At 49.3% G+C, this 24,102-nt stretch overlaps 1 protein-coding gene across 1 annotated transcript in view; it reads left to right on the plus strand.

Annotated features, from left to right (window-relative positions):
- FAM78B (family with sequence similarity 78 member B) overlaps nucleotides 1-15,400 on the plus strand; it is a 74,780-nt gene extending 59,380 nt beyond the window's left edge. Inside the window, exon 2 of the mRNA XM_032872980.1 lies at nucleotides 14,503-15,400. Coding sequence (XP_032728871.1) covers nucleotides 14,503-15,025 — 523 coding nt within the window. The 3' untranslated portion in view covers nucleotides 15,026-15,400. The remainder of the gene's footprint in view (nucleotides 1-14,502) is intronic.
- Nucleotides 15,401-24,102: the final 8,702 nt, after the last annotated feature.

Genomic DNA, 24,102 nt, shown 5'->3' on the forward strand with positions numbered 1-24,102 from the left:
TCTTACATTCCACCAGCCACTCTCAGGGGTTCCTTCATCTCTTGAGCCCTCCGCCTTCCCCCTGCCTGCCCCACCAGGTTCCTCCTCCACCCTGCACAGGCAAACAGCCCGACCACCTCTCCAAGACTCTCCATCCTCTCGCCTCCTGCAGACGCTCACTACCCCACCTCACGTGCTTATGCAATCCTAACACGTGCCCGCCTGTGTTGCTTGGTACTTGGTACTTGGTCTGTGGGGGTAACCAGAGTCCGTGTGTTCTAGCCCGCACGAAGACACGGACGTTAAAGCACAAACACACTCATGCCTATGTAATTGCCAACAGTGATATGGTGAATGGTCATACGTTCTGTGAATCAGAAAAGGCACAGGTTCTGGAAGAAAAACCTAGTTTAGTTCAGCGTGGCGGTAGGGAGGGCGTGTGCAGTTCGGGGAAGGTCCCAGAGAAAGTACCACTGGCACTTGGAGCTAAGGGTTATTCCAAGTTACCCACATCAATAGCAGGGGAAAGTGCTTTCCGGATGGCATGTGACAAGGTCCTGGTGCAGGGCAGAGTCTGGCATGTTTCAGGACTACGAGGGGAGAGGGTGGGGACGGAACACTGACAGCACCGGGCAGCATGGTACGAGATGAGGCCAGGGGCAGAGTCCCAGAGGCCAGATTGGGCAGGGTGAGTGGAGAAGGTGAGGGGTTTGGGATCTATTCTACCTGCAATAGGAAAAGTCGCAAGCTGGGGGGCCTGCCCCTCCATCCAGGTGGCTGGGCGCTGTGGGCAAAGGTGACACAGCCTTCCAGAAGTCAGGTGAGCTGGGATGGCCAAGAAGCTCTTCCCAGAGGACCATGGGGAAATGGCTTGGCCACAGCTGGATGTCACTCAGTGAACCCAGGAAATTGTAATGGGCATAAAACCTAGCGTTCTGCAGATTTCAAATGTAAACTGCACGGTGGCTCCTGGCTCTGAGGGGGCGTTATTGTCTGCATTTTATAGCTCAGTCAGCTCAGGCCGAGGGGAGCCGGGGTGCAGCGCAGGGGGTTGTGCAGCTGAGGGACAGGCCGGGATGCAGGCCCAGATCTGACGTCGAGACCGATGCATTTGCTCGCTGCCAGAGGGCCTGCGGAGGAAAGGGAAACTCCCCTGGGAAGAGAGAGCGGCCAGAGGGGAGCACGGAGTGCAGAGAGCTCCAAGGCTCCTTCCCGTCACACAGCTGTGACAGGCTCCCAAAGACAGAAGAAGCACGAAGCTCCGGATTTCAGCTTAACATCTGAAGAGAGTGAGGTGCCGGAGGATTCCGTCGTGAGCCAGCCCCCCGGCCAGCTCTCAGGCAGGTGCCGGCATCTTCAGAGCAGAGCTTATCCATCCAGGGGCAAAAGCCAGTCCTCCGGAGGGTTGGACGAGATGCCCCACCGCTTGCGCAGCATTGGCTCCAAGCGTCTGCAGCCTGGACCCCGCGCTGGGGGAGGCTGACTGCAGAGCCGCCTTCCCCAGAGCACAGAACACAACGGCAGACACACCTTCCCTAAGTCAGCTGCGTTTCTTTGTTCACAGGAGTATCAAACGCTCTCGAAAGGAAATTAGGAAAACAGTCCATTTTACAAGGGCATCCAAAAGACCGAAGTACGGAGGAGGGGGTGCCCTCCCGCACCCCCAGCGCCCCGGAACGTTCTCTGGCCTGACCGCGCTCCTCACCTTCCTCCTTGCACTGAGGTCATGGGTATACAGCTGACACCCGCCAGGAGCCAGGCCACAGCCAGCGGTGTGTCCCCCCTCCCCACATGGCCTTGGATGCAGAAGAACTTCACAAATTAGGCATTAAAGGAGTTAATCTATTAACAAGGAAAGCAGATGTGGGGACAGTGGGGGGACAGATAAATAATGTAACTTTTTATTTATTTTTTTAAAGATTTTATTTATTTATTTGACAGACAGATCACAAGTAGGCAGAGAGGCAGGCAGAGAGAGAGAGGAAGCAGGCTCCCCACTGAGCAGAGAGCCCGACGACGCCACGGGGCTCGATTCCAGGACCCTGGGATCATGACCTGACCTGAAGGCAGAGGCTTTAACCCACTGAGCCACCCAGGCGCCCCTAATGTAACTTTTTAAAACACAACATGGTCAAGTGGGAGGCACCCAGGGCAGGGGAAAGAGTGTGGGGTCTCTCCTGGGTTTAAATCCCGGCTCTGCCACTTCCCAACTGGGAGAATCCACACAAGCTACTTCTCCATCTGGGTTGCAGCCTTGGTGAGCCAGGGCTTGCCGACGCCTCCTTCACAAGGATGTTATGAAGATGAAATGAGCTGACCTGTAGAGAGCACCGAGCCCAGTAGACAGAGCAGGAGCTTGAGAAATGGTAGTTTCCTCCCATCTCTGGAGAGCAGAGTGCTTTAATACGGGCCTTAGAGGTGACCAGGGTATGAATCCTGGCTCCCCGGTTTACCAGCTGCCTTATCCCAGCGTGACTCCCTCTCCCTGTGGCTCAGTTTCCTCCTTTGCAAAATGGGGTGGTGACAACAGAAGCCATCGGGGAGCATTGTTCCAGATTAAGCGAGAGCAGTTGTGTGCAGCATCTCCCTTGCCGAGAGTCCCGGGCCATCCCGCCTGGACCGAGCACCGGGGGAATGCGTTTTTAGAATCTCTCTGCCCCTCTAGGTCAGTGATACCTCTGCAAATTCCTCTATGCTCACACATGTGTCCACCTCCACTTCCCTGCAGACAGGCAGCCCTTCTGTGTGCTAAGCAGGACCTATCTAGAAATCCATTTTCATGGCCCTGTCACCAGGACACACACGGAGCCGTCAGCAACCACATATCGTCTGCCCCCAGCATCGTTGGTGCTGGTGACCCCCCCCCATCCGCCACCCGGCTCAGTGTGCTGTGAAATGCGGTGTGTGAAGAACATACAGTGGAAAGTTAATGAAAACAATAAACTCTGATTTGAAAGAGTCGGTGCCGCTAGCCCACACCACTTCCGTCCTCAGCCTCGTCCCTTCTGTGTCCCTCTGTCTGCCCTGCTCCTCTGCTCTGCTTCAGGAACTTGTCCGTCCCCCCCCACCCCCGCTTCCAGGATCCAGGCTTGGGTATGACGCAGTGGGAACGGGGATCTCCTTGAAGAAGGGTGGAAGTGCTGGGCCACGGGCACATCCCCGTTCTCCGCCTTCCCTCCCACAGCCTGCCTGGTGCGGGTGCTGGGGAGAGATGCGTGCTCCCAGCAGCCAGCCAGTGGCACCCGGCAGAGCCAAGTCCCTCGGCCACCATGCCTCCCCTGGGGACACGCCTCCACTGGAGTGTCACCCGTACAGAGAACCAGGGCTTTAGGAGGGTGGGAGTGAGGGGAGCAGGGTAGTGCGCTCAGGTCAGCACTGGCTGCCAACAGCCTCTGGTTCTGAGCCACAAGTGGGCACCGCTGCTGGGGAGTCAGGCTCATATCAGGTCAGCTGCCTACTTATTTGTGACTTTACCAAATGATTTAACCTGAGCCTCAGTGTCCTATTTGGGGGGAGGGATGTGGAGGGGAGTAACGCGTGCATACTTTGGGGTTGCTGTATCAAGTATCCAGTAGAATGTTCAGCATCCAGGAGACCCCCAGTTAACACCAGCCATTCTTGCGGGCAATAGCGGTATTACTAACACTGGACTTTTTGGAGTCCCCTCTGTCTGCCTTGATTTCTACTTTGTCACCATAGACACTGTGCTCAGTCTGGCTCCTCTGGTCTTGTTCTTGCTCCAATAAATAGATCTTTGACTTCATTTTCTAGTTTCTACCCTGTAAGCCCCACTAACCACTGAGGCCAAGGAACCCGTGCCCCAGACCCTGCCTGGACACTCCCCATCCCTGGTACCCAGACCCTCAGATCACTCGAGTCCCATCCTTGGCTTGGTGGCCCAGAGCAGGTCTTTCAGCCTCTCCCCGGTCGGGTGGCCTTTCTACCTACCTCCCCAGTTCTGGTTCCCCAAAGCGGCCCGAGCCCTGTGGGCTGTTCTGTTGGACTAGCTGATAGGGTGGGCAGGAGGGGGAAGAGGCAACTTCTCCTCTCCAGGCTGGGATCAGAGAGACTCAGGCACCTCAGGATGCCTCTCGGACACCTGGGCCTGGGAGCCCTGCTCTGGTTCATTCATTCGCTCGCTCAGTTGTAAATATCTAGTGACTTCCTGTTCATCTTGGGGAAGATTTAGCAATCACGTCATTACCAGTATGTCCTTGACCTTGAGGAACTGTCCCCCAAAATGATTCCTGAACCAGATGGGAAGAAACCACAACTACGATCTAGGCCAACAAATACGAAGACTTCGGAGTTCTGGCCCCAGCCTCCGTCGGCAGCGGGTCCAGATGTCTGAGTGGGATAGCAGAGAGGCGGCCTGCTCTGCGGGGCTGCCTGGGGCCCCCCACCAGCCATCCTCAGGATTCCCCATCTCTGTCAGATGCATGTGTCATCATCAGATTCAGCCCCCAGAAAACCAGTTGTGTCTTTGTAAACAACAGCAAAAGCTGCAGATGTTCTGTGCTAAGAGTCAATGAGACCCAGGGTGTGCAGGGCCAAGCTGGCAGCTCCCCAGACTGGGGAAGTGGGAGGGCCCCAAGGTATCCTCCTCTAGGGACCCACCTGGAGGACCCAGAAGATTCCACATTAGGAATCTCACTTGGCTAACACAAAAAGAAGTAAGCCTCTTCCCAGTCAGTGACAGAACAAGAAGAAAAAATGCAAAGAAAAGGTTTGGGTGCTCCAAGGGTCAGAGGCCTGTCATCATCACAGGAGCTGGATTCTGGGGCGTAGGAGCTCCCAGGAAGGCTGGCTTGGGGCTGGGACCAGGTGGAGTGATGGAAGCCATGTCTCCTTCCGTCCCAAATGCACAGGCTGGAAGCATGACAAGCAGGGGCTCAGAACCACTCATCGGGAGCCACACTGGCTCCCCAGCGGCAGGTGGTGCCAGAGACTCAATCAGGAGGCTGCCAGGGTCCTAGAGGGGAAACCAAATTAGGGTCCTAGAGGGGAGATCTCAGGCCCAGCTGAGATCCAGGGCAGCAGCCAGAGTCCCCAGTGTCCTCGGAGTCCTGGGAAAACCAGGGGGTGCGGTCCTATGACCCAGAAAACTGTCCACTGACCAGAAACCTCAGGCATGTCAAATATAAACAAGCCAGCAGAGGCCTCTGAAAAACCTGCTGGGCAAGGGGGTCCACTGGAGAAAGTAGTGAAGGATAAATGCGTAATAATGTGTCTCTCATGCTAGTGAAACCCAGTCTAGATAGAACATGAGTGTGGTCGCAAGGGAAGCCTTTCAGTGAAACATGGTGCCTCTCCCAACATGGAGGGCTCTTTAAAAACACTGAAAATTGTTTTTTCTGCTGTGGGAAAAAATACTTCCCTCTGTGCCAAGAAAAAAGGATGTGGTCAGAAAGGAAGGGGCGGAGGAGGAGGTGGGAGGCTTCTTGGAGTCTGACATAAACAGTGCAGAATGAGGAAAAACCTAATTTTAAAAACTTACTCTGTAATCATGGTGCAAACCATCTGAGAACTGGGAGCCCTGCCAGGGCCGGGCCGGGGACTGGTGTCTGAACAGGCTGAGAGGCTGCCTAGAGGTGGTGGGCGTCTGGACTCACCAGGTGACACAGGGCAGTGGCCTTGAACTCCTGCTTCCCCCACCTCCCACCACAGCCCTCTCCCCAGCCTGAGCCCTGCCTCCGCATGCTCCTTGAAAGGGGCTTCTCTTCCTCCTCTCCTCTCCCTTCACCCACCAGCCATGGGCTCTTGCTTCCAGCAACTCAGGTGGGGGGTGAGGGGCGGATTCAGGGACACGAAGGTGCTGGCCCCTGCCTTTGCCAAGTCAGAAGTGATCCTGAGCCACGGACTCTCTGGGATGTGGCACGGACTGCTTGTCCCTGCAGTAGATGGAGAAAAGCCTGAATCCTCAGAAAACATGACGTTCTCTTTAATTTTCCACACTCCTGAGTGGTAATGCCATAGGTTTGAGCCCTGAAGATGAAGAGAGAAGCCAGGAGCCCCTTCCCACCATCAGAGTGCAGTGAAGTTAACACAGCAGCCAAATTCCTGTAGGAGCAGGTCAGAGGGTAGGCGAACCACAGACTCTCAGAGCAGTGCCTGTGGTATGATCAGGGCTAATATCGGCCTGAGAGCTGGGGCGGGGTTTCCGAGGTCCCCTGTCCTGCCTGCATTAACTCTTCAGTTGGTAGACTTTGGAGAGATCTGGGGCCCTGGGAGGCATTTGGGGAGAGTGGAAGGTGTCTGTTTAGCAGTTGTTTAAAAAAATGTTTCAATATTTTAACAACTGGTATGGCGGTAGCAAGTGTCTATTGGCTAATATCACCCATGACTATTATCATTATTTTTTCAGAGCCTTTGGACCACTAATTTAGTACCAGGGAGTCACTGTGAGGAAAGCATGTGATTTTGAATCAGATCCTAGATTCGCAACTCAGCTCTGCCCATCGCTAGCTCTATGACCTTGAGCAAGTTCCCTATTGTGTAATGGAAAGTAGAATGATACCCACTTCATGAGATTGATCTAAGAAGTGTGTGCAAAGCTATTTCTGAGAGTACTCTGTAAATGTTAAGACTGAACAGATGTGAGTGAGTAAAAGCACACAAACCAAAAGGAAATACTGATTTGGAGCTGTCCAGGGTTCTGAAGCTACGGGGCTTGAGATCTCCACCTGTCCCCAACATTTGTGGGGCCCAAGGAAAGAACACAAATGAAGGCCCACATATTAATTTTAATTATTTTCTAAATTTTCTAAATACTAAATTTAATTCTGAGTCAACTAATGGAAAGCTAATGGTGTAAGTCAGACTAAGTGCTAAATCGCATCAGTTCTGTCCTCCTACCCTGATAGACACAACTTTATAACAACCTAGGAAACAAGGTTCAGATTTAGAATCCTTGGACTCCTCAGAATTCTGTGCTAGAGTGTAGCAGCGCAGGAAGAGCCGACCCCAACTGGCCCCACTCCTCTTCCCACCCTGGCTCATTACCATATTGAGAGATATGGACCATCACACATATGCATGTGGATGCCTAACACACGTGTCCAAACTCCATGTGCACCCCCAACAAACAGCCAAGCTTTGGCACACACAGGTAGAGTAGGCTGCCCTTAGGAAGACAGAATGGGCAAAAGGCCTGCATTGACCATGGAGGCACATTTGGAGCCCTATGGGCTGGGAATACTGAGATCCCAGATACCCAGACTGTGGTCTAGAAGGAGGGCAACAGGCTTCAGGTGGGCATGTCTTCTTAGCCCCACAGGCCCCCTTGCTCAGTGTGGACTGGCATAGCTACATGATACCAGAGTGGGTCCCTTAAAGCATAAGGCCAGGCAGGGACTCCTCTCACCTGGGCTGAGGGGCCGTGTCATCTTGGATCCCAAAGCCTCCCTTGGAGCTTGAAACAGGCTTGAAACTACACATCCATCAGGGGACATCAGTGTCAGCAGTGCTGCTTCTCCCTGCCCTCGAGAATGCTGCTGCTGGCCTCCATCCCCATGGTGACCACAAGACTCCGTGGGGAGCAAAGTAGGGCTTCTTCAGAGAGGTTGCACTGTCCCTCGTGGACACTGGGAGAACTGGCTGGAACCTGGACCTCAACCCAGGGACCCCTTATTTGAATGAAATGTTTCACATGAGTTTGTTTAAATGAGATTTGCTTTTTTCTTCTAAAAATGGGATGCAGAAAGCATGAAGGTTGCAATAATCGATGTTTTCATTATTAGCTCCATCGGTGAGTCCATTAGCTGTGAGCTTTGGGTCAATGACTGGTTGTCTAAAATGAAAACGCCGTGTTTATCACCATGAGGAGAGGGTTGTAGGAGGAGGGGAAACAGATACTAAGGTCTACCCAGCATGTTATAGTTTACAAAGTGCTCACATTCCATCACTCCAGTTGATCCTTGTAATAGCTCTGAGATGTAAGGAGCCTGTGAGGAGTTATTCTCCTTCCCATTTTACACACAAGGAGCCTGAGGCTGACAGGAGCAGCTTGTCTGAGGCCAGCCCGCTGTTACCTTGGGACTGACACCCAAACCACCAAGCACAGTGTGAGTGTTTTCTCCACTCAGCATGGCGAAGACTTCGAAGAGAAAAAATGAGATGAAGAACTCATTTACGGTTAAGGTTAAGATTAAGGCACTTTCCCACAAGTGTGGTAAAGGAGAGAGAGCAGGGTTTGGGGTCAGAGAGACCTGATTTCAGATCCTGGTGCTGCCCTTCCCATTGGAAGAACTTTGCACAGTTCGTTCTGAGCTTCTTTCCCTTGTGTGACCAGCATATCAACATCCCTGCCTCACACGGTTGCTGTCAGCTGCTTGCCCATGGAAGGATCAGTGGCTGTTAGTTTCCTTCCTTCCCAACCCTCCCCCCATCACTCTTTCTTACTAATACCTCAAGTCAGGTCTCACTTGTACCACACACAGTGCTACATACTTTGCATTCATTACCTCATTTAATGCTCACACCAAGTACATCAAGTAAATCCTATTACTGTGTCCTATTTTGTAGGTGGGGAAGCTGGTACAGAGAGGGCAAGTGACTTGCCTAACTGACACAGCCAGTAGGTGGTAGCACTTGGTTCACAAGCTGAGGCACCTTGGCTCCAAATATCCTGCTCTTGGCCACTCTGCCCAACCTTCTCCCCACCTCGCTCTCTCGTTCCCTTTGTTGCCCAACTTCTTGAAGGAATTACCTGAACTCCAGGTGTTTTCTTGTGCTTTCTCATTCCCTCTGTAACTCCTTACAGGATGGCCTCCACCACATATCCTGACTGCTGTCTTGATAATTAATAATTCTCATGGTCTTTTTCTTAACCCCACTCTCTTCGGTTCATGTGGCTTTCGGCAACGATGGCTTCCTGAAATTCTCTTGACTTTGGAAGTGAGTTGTCCCCGTTTGCTGACTCTTCTGCTTCTTAGGCTCCTCTTGTCTCCTGGCCATCTGAACAAACCTCCTAAGGTATCTCTTTTATCCCCAGTCATCTCACCATCACCAATCAGCCAATCTTCTCCATGCAGACAGTTGACAAATTTACACCTCTAGCCCTGACTTTCTCCTAAGCTCTCAATCCAGCCATGCAATTCCACAAAAGCAGGTAATTCTGAACTCCTTCTATGTGCCAGGCACTGTTCTAGGTACTGGAGATATGGCAGTGAATAAAACAGGGAATCCCTTCCTTCTTTAGGGTTACCTTTGAGGACCCGGGTGAGGGGAGAGAGACCATAAACAAAGTAAGTAATACAGTGTATTAGACAGTGGAGAAAAGTAAAGGAGAGTCAGGAGATGGGGAGTGCTGGGGCAGGAAGCTGTGATTTTAAGTACAGTTGGCAAGAAAATTTGCACTGAGAACATAATACTTGAGCCAGCAATAATGGAGCCAAGAGAGCAAGCCTTAAAGATCCTGAGGGAAGAATACTTAAGGTAAAATGAAGAGTCTGTGCAAAGGCCATAAGGTGGGAGTCTTCCTGGCATGCTCAGCTGAATGGGCAAGAAGGAAAGAAAAGTTGATGATAGCCAAAAGGAAATGGAGAGCCAGATCATGTAGGGCCACATAGGTTCTTTCAAGAACTTGGGCTTTTCCTGAGTGGCTTAGGAGCCATGGAATCATTTTGGGTAGAGGAATGACATAATTTCACATTTGTTTCACAAGATCACTGAGACTACCATGCTGAAAATAGACCAGGGCAGCAGAGCAGAGGTTTTAGCAAGGAGGAGACTGGTCAGGAGGCTAGGGCAGCAGTCCAGGAGGAACAGCTCTAGCGTGGATCAGGGTAGGGCAATGGAGGTGATAGATGGACAGGAGTTGAATTCTGGATAGATTTTGATGACATCAACAGGATTTGCTGATAGTACGTGGAATGTGAGAGTGTGGTCAAGAGTGACTCCTAAGTTGTTGGCAGGTGGGCAGTTGGGTCTTTGGATCCAGAGCTCAGGGAAGCAATCCAGATTGGAGATAGACCTTTGGAAGTTGTCAGGATGTAGATGGTACTTAGCTGTGGGACTGGATTCACCAAGGGAACGTGAGTAGATAGAAAGGAGAAGAGAACCGAAAACTGAGACCTGGCACTTTCCAAGGGTAAAAGGTTGAGAAATGAAGCAGAATCAGCAAGGGATGGCGAGGAAGAGCTCATGAGACACACGGGGAAACAGGAGTCATGCGTGTGCTCGATGTGTCAGCCACTGTGTTCCGGGCAAAGATGCAAAGACAAACGTGACTCCATCTTCACTCCCTCATGGAGGAGTCAGGACTTTGCGCCCTGAAATACAACTGTGGGTGGGTCCGGGGATGGGTGTGGGATATCAGAGGTAGTGGGACCACACCTTGTTACTTCTGAGAATGACTTTACACACATACACACACATGTCAACTGTGTGTGGCTCCTCTGAGTGTTTTACTTTATCCCTTCTTTTTGTCTGTGACAGGCAGTTACCAAGCCATAGAGTATCTGCCCCTCCCCTCCGTTCCTTCCAGCCTAGACGGAAGCCTCATTAAAGATCACCTACAATGTTGCAAAAGCTCCTAAACATCCAGGTTCCCTCCTGATGGCCCTCTAATTCTCCTTCTTACATCACCCTACTTCCTGGCACATTATCCCCTGCTCAAAAGTCCTACCACCTCTGGAATGAAGCCCAGTGCCTAAGCCCATTACTAAAGGCTACTTCACAGGCTGACTCTGCACTGTCCACCCAGCGTTGTCTCTACTCTTCCTAGGTGGTCCTTCTGTTTCCTGGACACTCCATGTTCATGCTTAAGGCCACATGTTTGCCCATGGTAGAACCTCCCACTGGAGTGTGCCTTTCTTTGATCCCATATTTCATACCCATTTCCTCTGCAAAGCTCTCCCCCTATAGCCTGCATGGATGTCCATGTCTCCAACATCCTTATCACTCCGAGTCTGTGTCATTCACTTTTGTATGTAGGTATATAATGGCAATTATATACCATTATATATATAATGGTATATAATTTTACCATTTATATGGTATAATTATATGCCATATTATATGGTGTGTGTGTGTGTGTGTGTATATATATATATGGCATATATATGATACACAATTTAGTATATATATATGGTATATAATTTAGTGACTGTCACTAAATACATTTATATTCACCAGTTCATTCATTTTTTTAAAGATTTTATCTATTTATTTGACAGACAAAGATCCCAAGTAGGCAGAGAGGCAGGCAGAGAGAGAGGAGGAAGCAGGCTCCCCACTGAGCAGAGAGCCGATGCGGCATGATCACTTTGGGCCATGTGGAATTTGAAGTGCCTCCAGCACTTCAAAGTAGTCCTCTTAAATGGTCAGAGAGTGACTCCAGGGTCCTATCACTCTTGGAGTTTATCAGGGACTTCTTTGAAAACCATTACCAGGGCACCTGGGTGGCTCAGTGTTTAAGCCTTCGGCTCAGATCATAATCCCAGGGTCCTGGGATTGAGTCTCACATCAGGCTCCTCCTGCTCTGTGGGGAGCCTGCTTCCCCCTCTCCCTCTGCCTGCCATCCCCCTGCTTATGCTCTTGCTCTCTCTCTGTCTCTCTCTCTCTCTCTCTCTCTGTCAGATAAATAAATCTTGAAAAGAAAAGTAAAGAAAAGAAAAGAAAAGAAAAGAAAAGAAAAGAAAAGAATACTATTACCAAAGCCAGTTTATCAGCTACATAAACCAGTCATGCACTGTATAGGCATAACTCTTTTGGAGGAAAAAAAAAGTGCCACTACCTTAGAATGTACATTAGTACCTATTTTTCATAAAAGAAATAAAAATATGATATTTTTGCAAAAAAGAAACCTATTCACTAGACTTACATCATAATGAATTTTGGCTACTTCCAAAATCAAACCTTCCCTTAATGATGGAGCCCTTCAGTCCCTGGAGCTGTGGGAGAGAACATGCCTCAGACCCAAAGGATTTCCGATAGAGCAGTGTCAGAAGTCACAGCAATGTGAATGGACTGAAACACAGCCTCCCAAGGTCAGGTCACCTTGCCCACTGGCTACACTCAGCCAGGTACCTTGTTTTGATGTGATGAATAAGAAACTTGTTTTACTTCTCTATTCCACAGAATTGTCCAAGAAAAGGGTATCTTCCTTCTCCGCCAAGACAGGCACAAGAGTGCAACTTTACTGTATTATCTCTGTTTGCAGAAAATCTGGGACCAAACTAAGCTTTGTAAATTTCCCACATGACTGACGTCTAGAACCCTGGGCTTAAGTCTGCTCCCATAGCTCTAGGCAGGAAGGTAAGGCCAAAAATAGGAACTGTAAAGACTCTATGGACAAAGTTTCTTAATCGACCAGCAAGATAGCCAGTCCTGAGAAGGACAGTGTTATACCAGAATCAAAAACCAAGAACACACCAGAATGAAAAATTCCCCAACCAATATGCCACAGTTGGCACAGTATCCAAGATGGAAGAACAAGTACAATTTGGTACTGCCAAGAATGCTTGTCCTCCCGTCCCACAAAGGAACCAAAGGAACCCAAAGCAGGCCTGGTTACTGCCACCTGAATGGAGAACAGAGTTGAGGCAACACAGAAAGTAAATGCCTGGTGACTTAATTATCATCCCCACACTTCAGCTGGGGGCAAGAAGCTGATTTCATAAACCCAACAAGCAGATTGGGTCTCACCTGACCTCTGGCGCGTATATGGTCACATCCCACTCAAACAACACTGACGTCCCTCTGTACAGTGAGACATGGCTGTAGCATTATTGGGGAGCTACTCATCGAAGCAGCTACAGTGAGCGTGTACAGCAAAGTGGGCTCCCTCTGACTTTCTTGAGGTCATTTCCTCTTCTTCATTTCTGCCAGTCATGACACACTGCAGTTAATCCCAGCAGTTACCAGGGGCATGGAGATGAGAGAAAAGGTTCTTGCAGTGGTGGACCCACCTCCTCCCCAGGCAGCCCCGCCTTCCCTTCTCTTCCGACGGGGGCTGACCAGCGCAGGGGTGCTGTGGGGACCAGCCAGCGACAGCAATTAGTGCTGCTCAGTCTCTGTGCGACGGTAAAGGATGCTGAGACCTTTTAGCCTCAACTTGACAATGCCACTCTCTCTTAAGCCATTTGTATAAATCCCTGGAGGATCTTCTGTCCCTTCATAAGAGGAAGAATTTTCTATCAAACAAGGCAGCCACGTCTTAGCTGATGAGTGGAGCATCTCGTTTTTTTTAATTATTAAATTCTTCTGCAATGTCACTGAGAATCACTCCCAGTGCCAGCAGTGGGTATATGGAGAATGCATAGGCAGCCTCTGCTGACTAAACTTCTGCTTCTATTTGGATTCAGTCCAGCTCCCTGGGGCTGTTCTGGGACCTGCAATCACACGAGACAGTCTGAGTCCCCTCCACTCTGGCTCTCTCCAGAACCAGGAGGTGGTAAAATAGAGTGGTCAAAAGCATGGACTCTGGAGGCAGATAATTCCCAGCCCCACCTCTTACAATCTGTAGAACCTTTGGTGTGGGCTTTAACATATTTAAACCTCCATCCTCTTGTGTATAAAATGGAAATAGAAATTCATGTATCTTTTGGGATATTTTGAATGTTAACTGAGAAATAACATAGTTAAAGTACTTAGCACAGTGGTTGGAATAGAGCAAGTGTTCAATGCGTATCGGCTGTGATGATGATGATGATGATGATGATGATGATGATGATGATGATGGCAGCGATGACGGCAATGGTAGTGATGATGAGCAGAGGGGAGAGACATGGGCTAAGATCAGGAGCAGCCAGGGGGAGTAGCAAAGTATCCAGAATGATGAGTTTGCTAAGCTAAAAAATTGGACTTCCAGGCTGGACCTGAAGTCAGTAGGATAACAGCACATTAGAGACTACGTATGCCAGCCTATGGCACAACATTTGCATTGAGATGGTTTTCAAGGTGACCATGATTTCCTTTTGTTATCAGTTTCTACATCTGTTTGCCAAGTGCTAGATTGGCCAATGACTGGAATTTTAGCAACCTTCTTTGTTGAGTAGAAATTCTACTACTATGATTTCTTGGGAAATTGGTGTAACCCCTAACTCTGCTCCTTTTGCCCTCCTTTCCACCTGATACTTCCTTCCAAGTACATCAGATTTCACCACCTCTTCCCAACAAACAAACCTTACACACACGCACACTTCCCAAGAAAGTGGTTCTTGCAATGGAATACCTCTAACCAGCTGATGACAATTCCACCATCTGATTACAATTCCACCATCCCAACGAGTTGATGACTCCATGGGGCTCACAAATGCCTCTCTGGGCTTTCTATTTCCAGTTGGACCAGCTATGACTTTATTTAACTTGTTTAGTATAGCTTTTTAATCTTTGTGTTGTTCTGATTTGTCCCTATTTAATACCGAAGCATCACAGCATAGAATTTTTCTGACCAGAATTCCCCTCTGAACTTCCCATTTTGCCCAAGTTGACCATGTTAGTAAGTGGTGAACATCTCCTCAGTTTTTTAAAAATTCATTCAGCCTCTTCTTTTCTTGTGCATCTCTTCTGCTTTGCCAGGTCAAGCTGGGAACTACCTGACTTGAGGGAAGGGAGAGTAAAAGCCATCAGTGACTCAGATGGGGTGAGCTACCCTTGGTACGGAAACACCACGGAAACTGTGACCCTGGTTGGTCCCACGAACAAGATCTCCAGGTTCTCCGTCAGCATGAATGACAACTTCTACCCAAGTGTGACATGGGCAGTGCCAGTGAGTGACAGCAATGTACCACTGCTCACAAGGATCAAGAGGGACCAAAGTTTCACTACCTGGCTGGTGGCCATGAATACCACCACGAAGGAGAAGATCATTCTACAGACCATCAAGTGGAGGATGAGGGTGGACATTGAGGTGGACCCTCTTCAGCTCTTGGGGCAACGGGCCCGGCTGGTGGGCAGGACTCAGCAGGAGCAGCCCCGGATCCTGAGCCGAATGGAACCCATCCCCCCTAATGCACTAGTGAAACCCAATGCCAACGATGCCCAGGTCCTCATGTGGAGGCCCAAGCGAGGACCACCTCTGGTTGTGATCCCTCCTAAGTAGATGCAGACTGGCCTGACTGTGTGCAGAGCACATGGCGCTATGACATGCAGTGAGGTTGCCAGGGGTGGCAGGAGCCAAACTGAGTTTCTGAGCCAAAGCAGACCTCTTGGTTTGCCAGCCTTTGCAGCCACTTACGAAGAGCAGGCCTGCTTCTGGGGCGGCAGAACCATAATCCTTAGGAAAAGTCCCTTCCTTTTAGGAATAAAGAAATCACTGATTTGACAGACTTGCTGTGATTACCATGCAAGTAGCCATATTTCGGAGCTGACCAGGATGATTCTTTTACCTGAACTATTGACCATTTCTTTCCTGTGAGATGCAGGGGATGGAAACAAAATTAAACAGTGCCTGTGGCAAATGCTGCTTTCCAACCAATTAGAAGTGGGAGTGAAAACATCCACACCAGGTGTTTGTAAGACAGACAGTCCCGCTGTCTGACTAGAGGGTGCTTGGGGAAGGGGGTGGGATGGAAGTCGGGGGGTGAAGAGAATGGGGAGAAGGAGGAACGAGTTGCTACTACAAAGGAATACCTATGAATTTATTAGTAGACAATCAGATCTTCAACATACTCCGTGGAATGAAAGATACAGCTAGAGAATTAGAGATGCATTGATATTTGCTCCATTCTGAAGGGGGGTGGGGCAGCACCTCCTGGGAACTGTCCAGAGTTCTGATGTGAATAGACAGATGGTGCCTCGATGGTTCCATCTACCCACCTCTTTCCAAAATTTGATTGTTCTGAACATCTTTTTTTTTAAGATTTTAGTTCCGAATATCCTTAATCACAGTATTTGGATAGACAGTTCCTGTATTCTGCACAAGCTATGATAATTGGGGACTTCACCATGTTCTTTGGTGAAACGTTAATTGTGATTTTGTTTACAGCTGCTTATCCTGTTCCCATTACCAATTCTAAATTTACAAAGAGATAATTGCTTATAAACCATGGAATCCACGTAGGATTTCGAGAACATTTTAAAAAATAAGAAGACTATTTTCATTCTTTGGGGGTCTTTTTAGCTTCTGAATGATGTGAACATACACAATGCATACGCCTGTGTACACGCCCACCTGCAGGCATACACGCCAGGATGCTGACAGCCTGACCGACACAGGTGCCAGCAGGCCCTGCACATGACCTTGTAGCCTGGGACATACACTTTATATATGTTTATTTTAGCTCAAGTTCACAAAAGCTCAACTTTAACTCCATGAGCTCTTGTGAGGAAGTGCCTCATAATGCTTAACTTCAAAGCTCTTTAATGAAAATCTGATGAGCTGCTCACGTTGTACAATGGCTGAGATCCAACTAACAAGGATGAGAGAACATATTTCCTTCAGTCAGGCCACCAGCAAACATTTTAAAGAGTTTCTAGTCTTTTTTTTTTAATCTTTTTTTTCTTAGATTTTATTTATTTATTTGACAGACAGAGATCACAAGTAGGCAGAGAGGCAGGCAGAGGGGGGGGGGGAAGCAGGCTCCCCGCTGAGCAGAGAGCCCGATGTGGGGCTCGATCCCAGGACCCTGGGATCATGACCTGAGCCAAAGGCAGAGGCTTTAACCCACTAAGCCACCCAGGCGCCCCAAAGAGTTTCCAGTCTTTGCCATTTTTGGCAAAATGTTCTAGCGTACATCACCCAGAAAAGAGCCTTTCTTTTTATTCACAGTCATGCAAATTGTGGTACACACACACACACACACACATGCATACACACACATGCATACACATACACACACAAGGTTTCTTCATTTAAAATCCCCCAAGCAAAATAATTGTAAAACTGTCACAATGTCATTGTAGATTTTATGGATAGATACTGGCAGCCTAATTTCAGAGGTGAAAGAGTTGAAGTTCAGAGTAATTATTACAGTCCTATGGTTGGCTCCAATGATATCTTCTACCAGAGTTTCAGAATGAAGAGGAAAAAACAGGAGGACTTTTTCATTATTTTTATTAAAAATACAACCAAGTCTAATTTCTTTCAGGTTCTAGTCCCAGGGGATGGTGCTTATTTGCAAGAGAGGTTTAACAGATCCGCTCAAAATCCTGTAGTGTTAACCTCACACTCCAACCACCAACCACTCTCTTATAGATGAGTTATTGACGGCAAGCTGAGCTGTTTATAACAGCACATTAATGACACATCAGTGACTCACAGAAGACCTAGAGACATTCCATTTAAAAATAATTCAGTTGTTACATTTGGATTCCACTGTCCTTCCCATGCTTCCTTGTTTTTTATGGGAGCTCCAAAGAGCTCCATGGCTGAAATAAACTGCCTATTTTACACCCTGATGTTTGAAACAACAAACTGTCTCTCTGATTGAATTAGACACCACCTTTATAGAATGCCTGGACACCAATCCTGGAATCCAACCCATGCGGCCCTATGCTAAGAAAACCTGATATTTAAAAATCCAGAATTGCAACAAACAACTGGTTAACGAGAAACTGTACATTTCCTGTACAATTGTACAAAATCCTGTACAAGATTTAATTGTACAAAATCCATTGTACAAGATCCATTGTACAAAATCCTGTACAAGATTTCTGTTTTTAAATTCCCCTTGCCCCTCCATTAAAACAAGACATGACTTCCACAATCACATTTACATTTAGTGTAACTTTTCAAGGACAGATCTGTAGAACGCAAGGGGCAGCATACACAGCTAGACTTGTTCCTGCTGAAAATTTGCACTTTGCAGAGTTTGAAAAGAAACAACCTGGCCAGTTTTCTGGAAAATTATGTAATAACAAAATGAGAAACATAGAGAGGAAAGTGCTTATCAAAGTCAAAAGCCCTTGGGCAAATATACATTATGATTATTGTTGTGATACTATTGCGAGCTATGCAGTGGGTCTCTCGGTCTGGGAATGAGCCGGCAGAATGCTCCGTTGCCCTACAGCCGATAGTGTTGAAGTTGAAGTCGCTTTGCAAGGAGACAATCCCTTTTCTTTTCTGGAATCCTTCCATCATTACCTTTCAGCTTAGTCAAGGTATTGCCAAACTAAAGGCTCTCCAGCAAGAGAGAAGTCACCTTGAAATATCTATTGGGGTCACCCCATCATCCCATCAGGCTTTTCTTCCCCTGAGAGTCCCCTGAGGTCTGATGCCAGGGGCCATCAGTTTAGAGAAGCTCATTCAGTGCCTTGATCAGGTTTTAGTTGGGTGGTCTCAGGGCTATACTTGGATTCTGAACACACACGTAATTGACTGGTGGTGCAAGAGCTTTTAATTCCGTGTAGGAAAGAGCATTTTGTCAGGTAATAGATCTTAAATGTAGTCGCCTTTGAGATCTTTTCTTCCACAGCCTCAAGGAAATTGAGGTCCAGTTGAAATAGCTCATCTATTCAGGGTCACAGACCTAATTAGCAACAGAGCCAAGAGAGAAGAGCCTGGGTCTCTAAAATGTCATAGCACAGCATGCGCACACTTACCTGAGACCCAGAGTCCCCTCCAGTGTCTGCCCCTGGACAATTCACCCTCCCAGCACTAGAGACAACTGAATTCCCCCTTTAAAAAGTAGGGTGAAATCTTCATTACCATTATGTCAAAAAAAATGAATATTCCAGACTCCCTCTTATCCATGACAGCTGTTTGGAGACTGAACTCTTAATCTGGACCCTTTGCATCATGGATTTTGAATTCCTGGCTCAGTGCTTTGGTCCACAGCACATGGGAAGGTTGGAGGCTAGTCCTCTTGCCCCCTCCCATATCATGGGCTTTTTACAACCCCTTGTCTCCTGGCGCTAGGGATGATAGCTCATAGGGCAAAATCACGTTCTAAGCAGCAATTCTGCGCAGTAAAATAAGAGAACTGTGATTTATAGAGTATTTTACCGAAGGCTTATTCTATATGCCTCTTCTCGTCCCCAGACAGTCTTGCAGGGAGTAATTTTGTTGTTGATATTACTGTCCCCATTTTAGAGACAATAAATTGAGATCCAGAGGGGCTAAGTGACTTATCCATGGGTGCATAAACGGGAAATGTCAGGAGCTAGGATTCACACTGGGCCATTTGGCTCCAAATCCCACACTAAGACACTGCACTGCATGCCCCCTCCCCCCAGGCATTCCCTGCCTGGAGGGCACCAAAGAGAAGGAAGCAAGGGAGAAAGCAAGTCACTTTCCTCTCTACAACCATGTAGTCCCTACCAGCCACTGAGTAGACATATTAAAAATAAGAGGACAAACCTTGTTTTCTTAGGCAGAGAACCTTGCATTCCCCGGGGAGACTGTCCCCAAAAATGCCTCTTAGGGACTGCAGGCTGGGGGACCTGCTGTCACTTGGCAGCTCTCAGCACAGCCCTGGTCATTAGTAGAGGAGGAAATCTGCTCTCCCGGTCTCAGAGCCCCTTCAACAGCCCATAAGCATGAAAAGAGAAGGAAAGTGTGCATCCCGCAGCTGGGGTCCTAGCTGAGCGAGACTCTGCCAGCCACCATCCCTCGATGTGGCAGAAGCAGCCCCCGGGGCAGAGGCAGTGCACAGACAATGGCTCTCTGAGCTCCGGGTGGCACCTCGAACATTCTTGTTAGAACGGAGGGCACAATTAGGCATTACCAGAGCCAGCTCCCAACTGAGCTGCAAAGAAAGATGTAAACACACACACACACACACACACACACACACGGACCCACTACACTCTCACACTCCTCAAGCTGAAAAGAAAATTAATCAAAAACCCAATGAACGCCTGAACTCTATAATTAAGCCTAAATGATCCTTAGATAGAAGGGAGCTGAGTGAGCAAGCTCAGTGCACATGGATATTTTTACCCCAGAGTCTTACTGCCATTAATTTCTTTTGAGATCTTGAGTACATCTGGTTCCAGTTTCCCAATAGGACATCTGCCTCTAGAAGGCCTGCAGGGGACTTGCCAGCTCAGTGGCCAGAGGACAGCCAAGGTTATCTGGCCATCCTCAGACACTTCTATGGGAATGCGTCTGGGGAGCTGAGGGCCGTGGCCGTGCTCTCCCACCACCCCCCACCCCTGCCCATGGATCCCACCGCTAACCTCAGCCGTGCTAACCATTCCATTCCCTCCGGCCGTACCACGCTTCACAGCTAACAAGGGGTTTTTACTGTCCTTTATGTAGAGCTCTGTGGAAGACAGGAAATCTTAGTACCGGCCTAATCTTTCTGTCTTCGTATTAACAACAGCTCCCATTTGGTTAGTATGTTATACTTGACACTGCACAGTTACAGAAATTCTGTCATTTTGTTCTTGATGATCCTGGAAGGGCTGCCCTATGTCCCCATTTTACGGCTGAAGGATTTGAGGAGAAAGGTCAAGCGACCTGTCCAAGGTCACTTTAATGTTAGTCGTGCGCAGAGGATTTGAGCTTTCGTCTTCTGGCTGCACGCCTGCACTCCATTCTCACGGAACATTCTCTCCTCGTTCAGTGCCAGTATTGTTGTCTGTCCGTCTGGCCACTGCTCTTCCCCGGGCGGGGCTGACCGACTAGGAGAGGGTGTCTGCAGGAATGCAGGCGATCATCCTTTTTGATTGGTCCCTGGATGTGGTTTGACAAGATAGAGTCAGCTGTCCTGAAGAGTCTGGGTTCAACTGTCCCAGGCTCTGTGCCTTCAGGTGATTTCTCTCCTACTCCTCACTGGAAGGGAGGCCTGTTTGGGGGCTCTGAAGTTGGAGGCCAGAGCCAAGGCCCTCAGCGTGACTCGAGATCCAGCTGGTGAACTAGACCTTCAGCAAATCATTTAATTCACCCGGCCTTCCATTTCCTCTGCTGTTAACTGAGCCACTAATACAACCCAGCCAACATCACAGTCATTGTGAGGCACTGTCACATTGGTAGAATCACAGGGCCCAGAGCTAAATGCACGATCTCAAGTTCCACCTCCTGGGAAGCCCAAAACCATTTCAGGGAAACCGACTCTGCCCACCAAGCCTGCCTGCCTTCAGTGGAGGGTGGTGGGCTTTTAGCACCCCCTACCCCACCTGCAAACACCTTGCTGGAGAGGCCTGGACCCTGGCAGTCAGGAAAAGAAAGGAGACTACTATGTAGCCCTATAGAAAGCAACAGTGATCAGAATTCGTAGCTGCAACTCCAACAAGCCTTTTGGAAAGGAAAGGGGCCTGAACATCAGATCTGGGCCAGACTTGAAATCCCAGCACACGTTGCTTGGTTTAAGCCACCTAGAAGAGCCAGCCAGGGACAGAAGCACTTTTCCTGTTGTGAGCTCAGGCAAGAGATACAGAGGTGGAAAATTATGATAATAATTTTACACACACACACACCTTTTTGTGGGTTTCCACTGATACAGAGGTAGAAAATAATTATATATATACTGTTGGGAGTGAGGCTCTCCCACCGTCCTGTCTCTGCACAGTTTCCGATGCCCCAGATCTTGGCTAGGACTCCACGGTTTGAAGGTTGCATACAGATTGGGTTCTGAGGGTACACATGAAAGAAAGATATACTTCTTCAAATGTTCTACCCCTCAAGCTGTCCCACCGCATGGCAGCCATATTTGGTTATGGCCCCTCTCTCTGCCCACCGTGCCCGAGGTGGCCCTATTCCACATGGCCCCACCTGCGCCGGCCACACAGCTTGCCTCAGGACAGCTTCCCAAGGCCCCCTGGCCCCACCGGGACCCAGCACCACAGGCCTTCTGAGGAGAGAGGTACTCTTGCCCAACTGGGGAGTGGTCCTGAAGAGAACCGATCCACTCTTCTCACCAGGATAAGTGTGAAGCCAGGCCTCTGGGCTGCAGGCCACAGGGCCACACGCAGGAGCCTGTCCTCCACCTCCAGGCTCCCAGTGGTCCTTAGCTAACCCAGAACGTGTGGCTTAGTCCTTCAAGCAGCTGAGTGTGGGTCAGAAATGCCTGAGAGAAGGGAAAATAGATGCTAGCATGACAGCCCTGAGGGGAGAAGGCCGAGACCCAGAGCAGTGGCCCAGCTGCTCTCGGACATCCCTGGGCGCCATGGGGGCGCTCGGGCGTGCAAAGCATTCGAACAGCAAGATGGCTGCATGGGTGGCTGGTCTCAGGCTGGCCCAGGAGCCCCCAGGGCTCTGGGAACAGGGAGGAGACAGGAAGGAGGACAGAGTAGTTGGCCTCAGGCCAGGCCCAGGAAAAGGCTGAGCCAACCAAGGCACCCAGGGTGCAAAAACTTCAGAAGGCCCTAGCTGCGTGTTTGTGCAAACACCGACTCCGCCTTGCTGAGAGGGAGGACCCCACGGTGTCTGCCCGGGACGCCTGGCTTCCCTCAGCCCGCTCCCAGCCCTGCTCTGGCGCCGTCTACGTGCTGCCTTCTTCACAGGAAGGGAGGCTGGGGGGCGGCTGCCGTGAGATCCCCCAGGATACTCATTCTTCCAGCAAGTGTTTATTCGGAGCTGCTACTATGTGCCAGACTAAACAGAGGCCCTGACCAGGGGGAGAGACGAGGCTCACAGGAAGCTCTGGGCACCACTCGTCCTCTCTGGCGCCACGCATCACGAGTCACCCCAGTTTAGTGAGCACTCCCTCGGCCTGCCTGGGAGGGGAAGACACCTCTCCGGCCTGAGGACTTGGCAAGGACAGGTGAGGTGACAAGCCGCATTCTGTCGTCGCCCTGTGTGATCTCTTCCAAGGAAAGGCATCGGGGAGAGCTGACAGCCGCATCCATACCTCCGCGGGCTCTGGCGACGGGAGAAACAGCTGGTTATCTCTCTGTCTGCTCTTGTCCCTCACCCCACCCTCCAAACCAATTAGAATATTCCACACAGACATGATCCAATGAAATGTTAATTGGAAAAATAACAGGAAAGATAATACATGCACTTCAGGCTGAGAACTATTTCATTAAACTGAGCTTTGAAAGCAAGACAGCCAATTAAATTATTTCCCACTTCACTCCCTCACGTACCAGAAACTATAGAAAGCGATTACTTCTAATTAATTAGGAAAGAAAGAAGGGCCCTGCGTAGGCATATCAGATGAACGGGGACCGAGGCTCTATGCCACCCCGCCCTCCCTGTGCAGTGCGTGTGTGCATACAGTGCATACACACGCACATGTAGGTGCACACGCATGCACACACACACGCCTCCGGGAGGAAGACTCGTCTGCTGTCTGACCTGAAGAATTCCATGGGTCTTCTGAAAACAGCACAAAAAACACCTGCACCCAAGAGTCACTCACAAAATCAAACAAAGGAAAACGCCTTCTTGGGCACTTTCATCAGAAGGGAGAGAGGGCCTTTGTTGTGAGAGAACACGCAGCTCGAAACTCAGCTGGAGTCCAGACTTTTCGCAGCACAGAACGATCTTGTCTCTGGGAAAGAAGCAGGCACTTCCCAAGCCAGCTCCCTCTTTCAAATGCTCAGGAAGGTGCCAGGGACCGGGAGACCGGTAACATGCGGTCTCATGCGAGGCATCTTCATGTTTCCATCTGTGAAGCGGGAAGAAGGCCTGTTCTCAGGGCCGCAGTCACCACCCCCCCTCACAGTTTTTAAGGCTGTGAGAACATACTGGCAGAGTTTCCTTGGGGAAACTGAGCGACAAAATTCAACCATGCAGTTAAAATATTTCCTGTACAAAAATTACACTAACCCAAAGGCACCCTTATTGTAGAGCAAGTCGAACACAGTTAACGTAACATGAACACTGTAATAAGGAATGGAATGGTCCTATAAAGCAGTCGTCACCAGGATGTGACTTTTGCACACAGGCTTCTCCCAGTATGGTCTCTGAGCAGCACACAGCTCCGAGGTTGTCTCAAGGCTTCTGCCCACCTGTGCCTGCCTCATGTCCCATCTTCTGCCATCAGCCCCCACGTCTGTCATTGTGCGCCATGCAAGATATCAAGGGATGGCAGAGCCTAGCCCCATCGGTGCCCCTCACTTACTGCAGGATGAGGAATGGGCACTGTAGACGGTAGAGCACAGCAGCTAGTCTAGAGTCTAGGAACAGTTTCTAGAATGGCTTGTCGGCTATTAATGGCTTATAGGTTATTGCACATATAATGAGGTTGTTTGCAAACTTCAAACAATTACAACAAGTTGATTTGACAACCTCTGTAAGAACTGGGGTTTTGTTTTCTTCCTGAAATTGAAACCATGCATACATTCTGA

This window comes from Lontra canadensis, unplaced genomic scaffold, assembly GCF_010015895.1.
Source record: "Lontra canadensis isolate GAN:19392208 unplaced genomic scaffold, GSC_riverotter_1.0 scaffold46, whole genome shotgun sequence".
NCBI classification, from domain to species: domain Eukaryota; kingdom Metazoa; phylum Chordata; class Mammalia; order Carnivora; family Mustelidae; genus Lontra; species Lontra canadensis.